General features: G+C 44.2%; 1 protein-coding gene across 1 annotated transcript; it reads left to right on the top strand.

The window, feature by feature from the left end:
• The first annotated feature begins 10823 nt into the window (after positions 1 to 10823).
• Positions 10824 to 14022, top strand: tmem9 (transmembrane protein 9). The gene is made up of 5 exons (XM_003963176.3): positions 10824 to 11117; positions 11423 to 11514; positions 11607 to 11715; positions 11791 to 11922; positions 12015 to 14022. The coding sequence occupies exons 1-5, from the start codon at positions 11025 to 11027 to the stop codon at positions 12153 to 12155; spliced, it is 567 nt and encodes a 188-aa protein (XP_003963225.1). The 5' UTR covers positions 10824 to 11024; the 3' UTR covers positions 12156 to 14022.
• Positions 14023 to 14278: the final 256 nt, after the last annotated feature.

Raw genomic sequence — 14278 nt, 5'->3', positions numbered from 1 at the left:
CAGAAATCAAATATTTCAAGTGGGTGACACAATTTCGGCTCCAGCATGTGTCACCTGCCGTACGCTTGCATGATATATTGAGTTTTGTTTCAAGCTTTGAGCCCTTTTTCACCGTCGCCATGTGTGACCAGCACACAATAAGCTCTGATGGAAGAAGACATATCGTTCCCGAGAGGCATGCTGCAGAAAGAGCTGTGGCTCCCCGGGGCCCCCCGCTCATGTCTTCCTCAGTTAACGATAACAGGGATCCGGCTATCAAGCCCCCATTCTTTGCTATGTAGATTACTCTCTTGTAGATCAATTTAGAGGTCATTAGGGATGTTAACGGGTGCTTTGGAGCAAAAATTGACAGGTGGAGTGGAGGGGAAAATAGATGCACGGGAGAAGATATTCACAATCATAGGTACAGTAGCAGCATCTCATTTGGCTGCAGGAGGAAATGTGTTAACACAGAATAATTTTGTTGCTTCAGATCCTTAATATTGTGTTTCTAAATGCCTCACTTTCTCCTCCACCCGAGCATGTGCGTGCACTGCACTGTGTCGATTTACTGAGTGCACTCCGGTGCGGATGCGTCCACATCCTGGCGCTGTGCTGTTTCATTAGGCTCTGATTATGGGGGCCTGATGCAGAGTGACAGTGTGCAGATTGAGCTGCACGGCCGCTCTAATTCTCTCTATTAATAACAACCCTCTACACTGCCGTCCCAAACCACATTTATTAATCACAATTTGTCATCTATCTGATGCTCCGCCCCCTCCTTCGCCTGCCCCCTCCAGCCAATTTCTCCTCCTTCATCCCTCCCTGCAGGGCCAGTTATCCTCTATACCTCCGCACTCTGCCTCCCCCTGCCCCTCACCCCAGCTTGGCTAGCATTTAGCTCAGAGATATGGTGTAGCATACAGAGGGATCCTCTTTCTCTCTCTCTGGTTTCACACACTCTCTCCTGCTCCTCTTGCTCCGGCAGAATCTGATTATCAAAAACATCTCGGCCACACATTTCATCTTTAAGATGAACATACAGTTTTTGTAACTATGTAATGAAGATGCCCAAAGTAACAATACAATACGAGCTCATTTTTTAAAATTATGTTGTAATACATAATGTATTTGCCCTGAACATTTAAATGTACCATTATCCACAGATTTTTTTTTTTTTTGGAAATGGAAACTACGATTTCTTTGTACAGGCTGCTGGCATTTTTTAATTTCGATATGCATTCTGGGATATGCATCTGTTGTGGCTGCATTATTGTGAGAAAATATTGCAGTACTGAAATCGTGTTTCTGCTCAGGTCTCAGTCAAATGGCCCTTGACCCCACTCAGAAAGATGATTTATGAGGCAGCCCGCCCCCCTGAGTACTGTCCTGCCAGTCCAATTCTAATCAGCATTTCTACACATTATGTTGTTGTAATTTGCCCTAACCTCCACTTCAAATCCTGCAAAACTCCGTCTGTTTGCATCTCCGACAGTCATTTGAGATTTTTAGCTGCGGTTAAAAACTGCCCCAACCCCCACCCCCCCGACCCCGTCAAACATCGTCGGGAGTCCCTCCGCAGTTTTCTATGGGTACAACTGCTGTTTAGTGGGAAACAGGAGTGATTTTCATGTGCAAATGTCAGACAGTCCGCTCCCAGCAATCACAGGCCCGTCTCCTCCAGAGATCGGGGCTTGAGACACAGCCTGAATAATTTAGCAGGCCTGTGCCACCGCGCTTTGGGGTCGCAACCTTCTAAAGTGATGACAGAACCACGTCGGCCGACTTCCCTTCCCATTTCACTCCCATTACCACTTATTTACCGTTCCTGATGCGAGGCAGACGAAGCAGAGGGCCACGCCAGAATGGGGGGGGGTGGGGTGGGGGGGGGGTAGGAATCACTGCTGCTGTATAAACTGCATCAAACAGTAGAACAAAAACCAAACAATTAAATTTTCCCAGCATTCTCCATGTCAGGAGCATTCCAATGTGCCTGCGATGGACTGACGGAGAGGCCTACAAATGGAATAAAGCTGCACATTAAGATTCAGATTAGAGGAGAGGAAAATAGTCCGAACTTCACATAAGAACATACCAGAGGGGTTTTCAGTGTGTGACAAGAGCGAGACAGTGACACAAGGGATGGAGTGGGAAAAATTGATCTGTCCTTGTGTGTAGATAGACTCTACAATTCTATCATTCAAAGAGAGGCAGACAGCGCTGGGCCTGACAGGGGTGGACATCACTCGTCTGCAGCCTGGTTCTGACAGCAACATGACGAGGATGAATGGATGGGCCAGCCGTCCGTCACGATACGAGAGAAAGGTGATCTATTCACTAATACCATCATCTCGCTTGCAGGGATCACAGCCTCTTACCCACTTTGATTTTTGGCAAATGCAATCAGCAACAATCAGCATGATGATCGTTCAGATGTGGCATCATTCTGGAGAGCTAATCTGTCAATACCAAGCAGATGAGGAGGAAAAACCAAAAACATAGACATGCTGAAGCAGCTCTGAGTCGGAGCTCCTCCGTAGTGCAGGTGGATATTACTGGAATGTTGAGAAGGAGCAGTGAAATGTGTTTTAGTGATGCGGTGTGATGTTCCCATGGAGATGTCAATTCTGATAGCCTATTAGTCCCACCAGACTAATGTGAGATTGCTACGAAACACTAGAAGGAACGAACAACAGGTTCTGCTTTTGCCTCGGCAATGTTTTGTCCTGTTCTCCAGGACCCGAACATGTCAGAGCCAGGCGCACTTAAGCCGCATTCGTGGAGACGGTTTGCATGCAGGCTGACCTTCTGCCTGTTCAAGGGCAGGCTAAGGGGACAGAGGAGCAAAAGAGAAGCCTCTGAATTATTGAGAGTGATTATTTGGTGACTTATGGTCGGTGGCTGTCAGGTACGGCGTGATAAACGGCGACAAGCAAGAATTACACTTCCTTATTGGTTTGCTGTCTATTTATCTGGCTTTCTCTGCCTGACCACCTCTTCACTAACATACCTGCAGTCCTCTACATCTTCTGTCCTTGCACTCGTATACACTCCATTCCTGGGGGCAGCGTGCCCTCCAAACCACTGCAAACTCGCAGCATACAAAAATCTGGTTTTAGATGGGAGCAGCCACATGTGTGATTTACACAGACTAGATCAAGCTGGGATATGAAGACGCATGAAACTGTTCAGTAAATGACAGATGACTCTGCTTTTTAGACCAGAGAGGGAAGGTCATTGAAGCTTTAGGGAGCCAGAAGATAGAAGAGTGTGAACTCACCTGGAAACATACTCTGACTCTGACCAGCTGCAGGCTTTTTTGGTTTTTTTTAATCACCCAGAATGGGCTGAAACAGGAAGTGGACCAAGGTAGATAATGTTGTGAGGAAGAAAATAAGGCAGTGGCATCATTCTGGATTACCAGTGGGGGCTGCAGGAAATGGTTTTTTTCTGAGAGTGGGAGGATGGAGCTGCAAAGGAAATGATTAAAGCTCGAACATGGAGCTGAGCTAAGTCCCTGGTCAAAAGTGTTGATCGCGGTAGGAGGAGGTCACTTAGATAAACTGATGGATGAGGTCAGGACGAAGCATGAGGATAATCTTGATTTTTCCAAAGCCCATTAGGCCGTTAGAATGAACATCCGTCAAAGTCTCTCCCCAGAAGTTTGTTGTTCTTCCAGACTTGCTTTTCATAGCGTGATTTTTGTTTGCGTGTTTGCGCTCATACCAAGAGACACACTTTCCGATTTCTAATTGTCATTCCCTGTTGCATAATGTTTCTAACCGACTGATCAGGTATCAGAGATGGAGTTCTCTGTTTTGTGTAAATGCAGACTGAATAATTCATACACGGCTGTCAGAGAGAGGGGAGAGAGAGAGGGGGCATTTTAGAAATCAGCTTGCTAGGCCCCTGACCATGAATAATTGATCTGAACTGATTAAAATTTGCCGTGATTACCCCTCACCTCCCCAACAGATAAAGCGCCACACCTGTATTTGCTGTCTCTTTACTCATTCTCCCCCATTCTCCTCTTCCTCTCACTCAAACATGTTTCAATTAGCCGCATGCTGTCACAGTGAGCAGTGGAATCCGAGGCACTTCAACACCATTTCCTGTTGAAATTTGAACGGAATCACAGCAACAAGTTTCAGTAATTGTTTTTTGCCTGGCATGGTGTCGTATCGTGCACAGTTCAGTTGAGAAAACCACACATGTTCTACGTCCCCACAGGAAAACATTACTTTTCCATAACTGTTATTCCAAATATCCACATCACATATGGCCTCCAACACAATGTGTAGAACACCGCGACCCTGTGGTCCCAATACTCTGAGTTATGTTGAGCGCACAGCTAACCTGTGTGCACAAAGATGTATGCAAGGCTCATTCTACTATGAGATCCTTCCTCATTGCTTTTAACCTTCAAGCCCTACTAAGAATGGCGCCTAGGTCCCTGCTCACAGAGATGAAGAAAGAAAAGCGTGTCAAAGAGTGACTTGAAGGAGGAGAGAGGTAGAAGCAGGGAGGAAGTGTGGGAGAGTGACAGCTAATGACAGTAGCTACAAGCTGTGACCTTTAGAGCGATCGCACAAGCATGACGAACCCGGCTCAAGGAGACAGAGGAGCGGGGATGTAGGGGAAAAGGTATTAGGGACAACAAAGTGTTGTTTGGAGATTACGGTGGAACTGCTGATCAATAACACTGTCATTTTTTTAGAACAGTGTTTTACCAAGCTGAGCTGCAGCTAAAGATGCTCACACGTGTGGGGCCGCACTGTTTATTTACCTACCTTTATTTATCCACGCAACACTGTGCATACATGCTTCACGCTGTTTGCTTTGCAGAGGAGCAATACAGTCGTGGTGCAGATGTGGGTTTTTCCTCATTGATTTGCATTTTTCTGAGCGCGGCCTGGGGATCCTCCTTTACACAAAAGCTGCATTAGGGGATTTTTATTTTTTCCTACAGTTTTTTCCCTTAAACATTCTTTTGCTTAATTAGCGCTGCCTTGATTAGCATAATTGTGTCATAACTGGCAACAAAACATTGATATTTACGAGAGAACTGGCAAGAGGGGAGTCTGAAAATGAGCAAAACCTTTCGTAAATTCTTGACAAGAACTTATTTTGAAGGTTTGTATCCGTAGGAATGCGGAGGTGAAGGATGGGAATTGGGAAGATCCATCTGGTCAGATCCCTGGTGGCGGTTTTTCAAGTAGCCTGGTGTTCTGTCCGTCCTGTCAGGCCAGTGGGAGGGTGTTTAAAACCGGCCTGACCAGTATCACACACGGCTGGCCAGGGCCCTCACTAGCAGTCCACTTGTCTGCTCCGTCCTCCACAGAGCCTTGGCGAGAGACGCGAGGAATACTAAGAGCGCCAGCATAGATTTTCTGCTGGGAGGTGGAGGAAGAGAAGGAAGGCTGTTCCAGGGTGGTGGGGTTGACTGCCCCCATCAAACTCCCCTCCTTTTCCCACCCTCTCTCCTTCTCCTCCTTTCTCCTTTTCATCTTCCAGCTCTGGTGGGACCCTGTGTTTGTCAGCAAGGCACTGGAGTATCTCTCTCCCTCTCTTTTACCGACAACCTCCTCCTCCTCTTCCTATTCCTCCTCCTCCTCCTTCATCTTTTTCGTTCCTGTTCTCTCTCTCTTTTTTTGCTCTATTTTATTTGTCTTCATTCACTTAGATTTCTGTGAATCATTTCAATAAAACAAAAGCCAGATGCATTTTCCAGGAGAGAGGAAAGGTGGGTCATGGTGTCATCTCATAACTCCTTTTTAAAAATAATTAAATTACTGAGTCTTAAATTCATCATCTCTCATCAATTACCTTAAAAAAGTAGAAGAGCCCCAGATCTTGTACAAACAAATGAGACACAGATGTGGATGGCCAGCCGTGCCGCTGGATGGTCCAGGAAAGGACAGAGGCAGAACCAGAGGCCTGAGGCAGATGGCCGGGGGGCAAAACAAATAGACTGATGCAGATGTAGAAAGAGACAAAGATGAAGAGCAGAAGAAGGGAGAGGGGCTCGATAAGGGCCACTGTCTGAATCTGTTCAGTTAGATCCCGGAGTTGTTTTTAAGATGCATATGTCGTCCAGGTCCTTCATGTTTTCATCATGTTTTTGGCTGTTTTCAGCTGTTTTGGGGTACTTTTGCCGCGTCTCTAGACGATCTATGTGTGATCTTGTCCATAGCGGAGAAGCATGCGGCTAACTTAAAAGTGAATCTATAGCAGGTGCTGGGGGGGAACTTGCAGCAGCTTGCCTGTGACTTCCGGGTGACCAGCTGGTGCAAAGCAGACGCTTGTCTGGGAAGACATCCAAAGGGCATGGGTTATTCAGATGGGTGTCATGGAGAAGCAGGAGAAGTTACGAGATTAGCCTCAGCAAAATAAGCTGGAGCTGGAGAAGGAAAGTCAATTTAGGAGCTGAAAGGAGAATAGGGGGTTGATTATGAAGCCAGTTGGTCTGACAGACAGATGAAACCAACTCTCAATCACTCTCGTGGATGACTTGTAACGTGGCCGGTCAACTTAAAAAGTCCAGATCCCTCTGAGGGATGGATAAAGATGGAGAAATGAACGCTGGACACCTGCTGTAGTGTAGGATTTGCCACTGTAAAAGCAGGTTGGTCTGAAGCTGTTGTTAACTACTACAATCTGAATGAACATACTGCTGCATTTCCAAGTTTTGAGCTTTTCTCCCCTTCAAAAAGCACCAAAATCAAAAAACAAGTAAAGCTGAGTAGCCACCATAGGTTAAAGTTAAGGTCAACACGTATAAATCTTCTCTGCTACAGGCAACCCACACTTACACAGGTTTATGTACCAAAATCAATATCTCAAATCATGTTGCAACAATATTTCAAAGCTAAACATTTGCTGGCCATGATGTGATCCTTCAGTGTGATGATCTATGTCACCTGTGTTGTGTCCTTCTGTCCTGGGCTGTGTTTGTAAGAGAGCCAGGGGCCAGCCTCTGTGGCACACCGTCGAGCTGCCAGGACAGATTGTGCTAAATGCCCAGATGGGAGATCATGAGTCACAGTGGCATTTAGGGGCGGAGATGAAAAGAAATCATCGCACATATGTGGCCTGCAGGGGGTCAGGTGGATCACTAAATGCCACATCAAGAAAAATCACAATAGAGATGGTGATATGGGTTAAATCACTTTGCATGACCACCGTCTTGTTTACCCTCATTCCGTTAGGCAGCAACAGGGAAGGATGTGCCGGGTGGCACGCACTGTGGGCTGCCTTTAATGGGACATGCGTCACATGACAAAGGCGCTTCCATTGTAGCTCGCTGATGGTCTTGATCAGGCAGCTGTGCAGCGGATTTATTCCGAAAGATTTTACGCATCAGTCAGTATTTCCCTGGGCGATAGTGTCAATAGAAATGTGTACATTAGCGGCTGACAGTCTATTGACTGGCCTGCCAGCACTTGTTAAAGCACCTGACAGCTTTTCCGAGACCAAAGCATGCAAGGCATCCTTTCATACCGACAACAAACGTCCATCCACCCCTGCAGCTATTTATTTACCTTTCAATTCATGTCGCCTTTCATTTCTCGCTGTTGTTTTCGGCTGTCTTCCTGCCTGACCCTTGGTCGCCGTTGAAAGAAGCATGTGGATTTCTGGCAGCACGCAGGGTTTCTGTTTTTTTCCCCTGCCCAAACATGTCACGATGCTTTGATTGGCCTGTTAAGATTTCTCTGAAGCCTTAATATCTCGAGAAGCATCAAGGAACCACAAATCAAGGAACCACAAATCAAGGAACCACAAATTCCATGTGGGTCAGAGTTCAACTGGAAACCACCCTGATCTCCTTTTTGCCTTCTGCAGGCATGCGTGCAGCTCAGCGGAAGGTTAAGGATGGGGAATAAAGGGGGGAAAGGGGGGGGGGGATGCGGCTTCTCCCCCTGCATTTGTGTCCATCACGTGTCACGGCCGATCTCGGCTTTCGTGTTCTGTCTGGCTGAGTCTCCTGCTCCAGCAGTCTCCGCTTCCTCGCTGAGAATCCATGTCCCTGAGAGGCAGGAGAGGCTCTCTCCTGCATCCATTTCAGGTCGGCTCAGCGTATCTTCATGGACGCTGCTGTCACCTTCCTGACACCAGGTCCTCAGCAGACACCTCCTCCCTGCTTGGGCTCAGCTGGCTGACAGGCAGCTGTCCGTGTGAATAAAGCTGGAGAGGACACGCACACTGTGTTAGTCAGTCCCCATCACTTCCTACTATTTATCAAACACCTGTATTGTCACATCTTCGATTTGGACACCACCTCAGGAAGCTGATATCAAGTGACGGTTTTCTTTTTCTATTTCCCTCATCTTTTCTTTCTTTAACAAAGTAAAATGATGCTCGAGCCACCTCAAGTGTGGTTAATTGGTCGAGTTAATGCGCAGGACTCCTACACAAATGCCGGTCCACGTTGGATCACCACTGGACGGAAAATTCAGTTGCCGGAGCCCAAACTGAGACGGTCTCTTATGAAGATAAATGTCCAAACACATGTTGACAGAATTGCTTTTTGGTTGAGCGTGATCAGCCACGCGCAGGAGGGCGGAACCACCAGTGGTGATTTATAGTTTTGCACTGTCCCTGGATCGCTACTTTCTGCTGCCTCCCACTACTGTAATTACCACACGTGTCTATTAGAATAGTGCTGCTGCCCACCATGCATCACCTCAGCTGAAGGCAGAAGAAAGCAGATACAGGCTTGTTATTCAAACCGTGCTCTCCTCATGCTGCAGACAGAGCCTGGAGGATTGGAAAGATCCTAATTTTGCAGCCTGTCGCGACAGAGACTTGTCTTTCCTATGCATTAATTCATAATTCCAATAATTTTAAGGTTTTTACGTGTGTTTGTGTGTCCTCATATAAAAAAAAAAACAACAAACAAAAATGAAAAACACTTTTTTGCCTGTTGCTTATTCAATCATATTCAAGGTTGTTTGCGCTACATCTCCTTTTGGCATCCCTGAGAGCAGCGGGGATGGTGAATTTCTGTTTGCTTTGCCTTGGGCCTTATAGCATCTCCTAGTGGGCAAAAAGTCTGCATTTTTCTTAGGCTGTGGAAATTAATTGTTTGAATAATGTAATCCGGTCAATAAACTGAAAGCAGCATGAAAAACAAGGAGCTGATATTTACTAGTTCAACCATGAATCTTTCTCTCTGTTTTTTATTGTTTTTGTTGACCGAGCAGACAAAATACTGTACGTGTGTTTCAGATTTCTTTCAATTTTCCCTTTCACTGAACTCATGTCAATCTTTTTTTTTATTATTTAAGACGGTCTGAGTGACTCTTTTCTTCTTCATGAGAGGTCTGAACAGATAATAAGACCTGGCACTGAGCTCTGACCAATGTCATTTATGCTTTAATTGGCCCGAGGGTGTAAAGGGCAGGCACATGTCGTGAAGGACAGAAAACTAAGTGGCTTACAATGACAGCCCTGAGAGGATGTAATAGACCCACCAAAATGAAGAGGGCTCTTTTTTTTTGCATTAAAACGGCATAAAAAGAATGATTTGCTGAGTAACCATTACTTTAAGTAATCGTTTCTGATACTGTTGCTGATGTTTCGGTGACAAACTGCCAATACAAACACATTTAAAGTATATGTATGTGAACAAACATATGTTATGTGCATCATAAATTATAATATATACTATAGCATATAGGTGAGAATAGGTGTCTTATTAGTGAGATATAAAAAGGACCTAAATTAAGCCCCAAGAGAAATGGAGGGCTTAAATATGGCTTTGACGTCGTAGTAAGTAAGACATGTCATTAATTCCTGATGAGATGTTTTGTACCTGAAGAAACTTCAAGGTAGGGTTGTCAAATACACTCTAGACTGGCATCCAGCCAAGTGTCCTAAAGAAACCCATATAACCGATGAGAAATACACCCCTCCACAAAGCATTTCAGCTGATTTCACAGCAGGACATAGTGTGTGTGCGTGTGTGTGCATGTGTGTGCGCGCGTGTATGCATGTATGTTATGGTGTGGAAATGTTGTATTCAAGTTTGTGATGTGTCAGAATGTTTTTTTCATCTTTGAGGCAACAAACAAAATCCCAGCTGAATTCTGAAATGTAAGCCCCATCTTTTTGACCTAATCAATAACCTGATTTCCCGGTAATCTTGCTTTCACCTCTCTCTTCACAGTAAGAAACTCATACTTTGAATAAGCTGTAGTAATCCATGCCTCAGTAATTTAGCAGGAACCACTTAAGTCGGTGGTCAGAAAGATCAATTGAGACTACAGGTTATTTCTATAATGAGCTATGATGTCAGTGTGAAGGGAGAGCGCCTTCCCTCTGCGTAACCTCAATCACTGACACAACCTTTGTTTAAACTATGTAAACCAACAAGATTCAACCATTTCAAGTTAAAAAAAAAAAAATAAAATAAAAAGACCAATGGGCGCAAGATTAGGTAATGTTTTTGGTCTAAAAAAATGTTTGGCCTGTGACCTGTGAGTTTGGGAATAATCTGTCATTTTCCCTTTTACAATGGGGAATTAAATGGATATAAAGTTTGAAAATAAAAGGAACAAATAACACTATGTGTACACATGTATATTTACAATAAAATAACTTATAGGCCTAATATTACCTACATTTTTATTAGAATATATAAGTATATATATCATTACATTACAGGTATACTATATAATAGTTTTTGTATAATTGTAGTATTGCTGCATTAATAATATTAGTAACACTGGGATCTTCAGTGTGATCAAGATTTTGAACAATAAATAAAGGTTTACGTTTTGAGTTTCTGTTGTTGTATTTATGTCCGGTAGGTGGCAGTGTCGACACATGTTTTGATTGTAACTCGCGCGATCACAACCCGGAAGTCCAAAGTCAGATCAGTCATACGCATAACCTTCGTTGTTTAGTTCCACTCTTTTTTTTTGTTGTTTCCATATTCATGTCTTTTGTTTCACGGCTGTCTTGCTAACTGCAAAGCCTCCGTTTAGCCCCGCGTTGGAGCACTTTACAGGGGATCGTCTTGTCGGTGTTTTGACTGCGGTAAAATGCCGTCCGACAGGGAGGGACTGTGGATGTTGGCCGCATTCGCTTTAATGACCCTGTTTCTGCTGGATAATGTTGGTGTGACACAGGCAAAGGTGTGTATAGACCTCACAAGTTATATTCATACAACTGTGAGCTAAATGTCTTCCTTATATCTTAAAAACGCATGTCATAAATTCTGTCTGGAATCTAATATTCAATCGATTTCCACTCAAGAGCAAATGGAGACATTGGGAAAAGTTTCTGCTTTACCAATCGACTAAACGAGCTTCAGTCAAACACATAAAAAGTGAAACGTCATTATTGTATTTTGGTTATTTTAGAGAGGGTTTGGGTGAACTTTGTGTGGTGCTGACAGCCGCATTGTTCAACTCCACTATGACGCCTCTTTAATCTGCAGAGCTTCGATGATGTTCGCTGCAAATGCATCTGCCCACCCTACAGAAACATCAGCGGCCACATTTATAACAGAAATTTCACACAGAAGGACTGGTAAGTAATAGTGTACGTCTTTAACTATGACGTCCTCCTGGCACTTGTCTGAATTTGCATCACAACTATTATTTTACCCCCCACCCCTGCAGTAACTGCCTCCATGTTGTGGACCCCATGCCAGTCCCAGGAAATGACGTGGAGGCTTACTGCCTGTTGTGCGAGTGCAAGTACGAGGAAAGAAGCACCAACACTATCAGGGTACTGCTGACTTTAGCGCCGATTTTGGACGGCAAATTTAAAAATGGAAGCCGATTAAAGTGCTGTGCGTTGCAGGTGACCATCATCATTTTCCTGTCTGTTGTTGGTGCGCTGCTGCTCTACATGCTCTTCCTGCTTCTGGTGGACCCTCTGATTCGCAAGCCTGACCCACTCGCCCAAACGCTGCACAATGAGGAGGACTCTGAAGTAAGTGCCGTTTTATACGTGTGTTTATTTCAAACTGGGATTAATATCATTGTATTGAATCAATGCGTGCGTCTGTGTTTGCTTACTCTCAGGACATACAACCACAAATGAGCGGCGACCCGGCGAGAGGAAACACGGTCCTGGAGCGGGTCGAAGGCGCTCAGCAGCGCTGGAAGAAGCAGGTCCAGGAGCAACGCAAGACTGTCTTTGACCGCCACAAAATGCTGAGTTAAACTCGAGAGGTGACCTGAGGTGTAGAGAAAGCAACCTGTCTGGGCTCAGTGCTCTTCTGCTGCCACCAGCTCTGCCTTTGCCCTGCACCGCTCCCCCAAACAAGCATTCCCTCACTATTCCGTTCTGCTCATCTAGGAAGATGGTCGGTCAATTCCAAAACATCTGGGTTAAAAAAATATGTTGCTGGTAAGGAGAACACCTCAAATAAGTTGGCTTCAAGACTAGATTTCCTGCTGTCCACGTGCTTGTTCTCCCCCTCATCATGCACCCACCACACAACCACTTTCAGCTGCACTTGTTTTCTTCAATTATTTTACAAAGTACACGCCGATTCTGTTGAAGGGCACACCTTTTTTTGTAGGATTGTTGTTGTAGCAAGATTACTTGTAAATGTGTGGCACAATCTGCAAATGTGTTGGGAGATTTGGAATTGTACGCACAAATTTGCAAACGTATTCATAATTAAAGTGTGCGCCCACTTGTAAAAGTTTTTTAAAAATTCCCCAAATGTGAAGATCGGGCTGTATGTGTAGACAAATGAGTGCATTTGCACGTTTATTAGCGACTGAAAGGTCAAAGTATTTGGCTGTAAAGGCTAAACATTACAGAAATATCATCCGTTGCAGGTCAGGGGGTCATGTGACTGGCTGCTCACAGGCCTCTCCCCCTGGAACTGGTGATTTAGCTGTAAAGTTTGGCCTCTACAGCTAAAATGCTCCAGCTTCTCAGCCATCAGTATCCGTGCACATACACACATTTGTCTCCACATATATCTCGGTGTTCACATCTGCAGATTTTATTGCACATTTACAAGTGGGCACACACTTTAATCCTGAACACGGGTTTCCAAAATTGTGTGCACATTCCCACATGTCACTGTGCATTTGCAGATGATGTCACACATTTACACATAGTGTTGTTGCAACAATGAGCCTATAAATAATGTGGTTCTGTGAAAGATCTGAAGGTTTTTTTTCCTCCTTGATGTTTGAGTTCACAGTTTTCCTCATAAATTATATTCAGTCTTAGAAATCGTCATTTTTTTTCGTACATTACACTTGAGTTGAGTTGCTTGCTGTACCTGTGCAATTGGTATTTCGTCTCACGCATATAGTGAGTTTTCATTTTTTTCTGGAACATAAAAGTAACTAAAAATATTCAAGCCAAAGAGTAGACGATACAAGCTTCTGAGATTATATCCGGTATGTACAGGACATGAGATGATGGCCATGAGCGAAGTCTTATTCAGCATTAGAGCTTGTTCTAGTCCTGCTAACCGCTGGTGCTCCAGCAGCTCTTTGCCAAGATCACTTTTAACTATTTTGCACCATTGTGAACATCATCCTTTAACAAAACCAACCAACTACGTATCTTGAATTTGACTCATTCCAATTGTATAATTATTCGTGTGAACAGTCTACGATAAAGCGGGTGATTGTCTCGTGCACTCTAATCTCTATTTTTCACGCTGAATACATTACTTTAACCATTTTGTCAGTTTTATTAGCAGCTTGTGAATGTAATGTGAAGAGGTAAATCGAAGTGTGTGAGTGGAGGTTTAGCGCTGTTTAACTTTTAGCCTGCCTACAAATTGCACCCCACCTGTGAATTTAGTAGTGTTGCACATTTCAAGGTAATCTCAGTATAGCTGCTATTGGAGGTTAATTATGCTGTCACTGAAAAGCGCTGACAGTTTAAAATCCCTATATGTGCCTTTTTCTTTTGCCCTTGTGTGGATCTGGTCCTGCAAACTCCAGCAAAGTTTTGGCCCGGGAATATTAGCACTTCTCTCAGTCTGATGATACACCGTGGAAAATCAATTGCCTATAAAATGTGACTGTCTAAAGATAATGACTTGATTTGAAAGGAAATCCTGAAATTGGAATTGTGAGGTTTTAATTCCAGTTAAATCAAATGTCTACCACTGCTCGTTATATCATCGACTGTAACAGTTGATGCTTCACTCATACAGTATATCTCAATGCAAGAATGAATTCTGATGTGCATATTACTACTGAAAGAACCTGTCGAAGGGGTTAAATATGAGAAGGAAGGTCGCCCTGCCTGTTGCTATGGGTTTCTGTGATCAGTGTTTGTGATTGATTTAAGTATTATTTATTAT

Source organism: Takifugu rubripes, chromosome 3 (assembly GCF_901000725.2).
Source record: "Takifugu rubripes chromosome 3, fTakRub1.2, whole genome shotgun sequence".
Classification (NCBI taxonomy): domain Eukaryota; kingdom Metazoa; phylum Chordata; class Actinopteri; order Tetraodontiformes; family Tetraodontidae; genus Takifugu; species Takifugu rubripes.
This window is presented reverse-complemented; position numbering and strand designations above follow the sequence as displayed.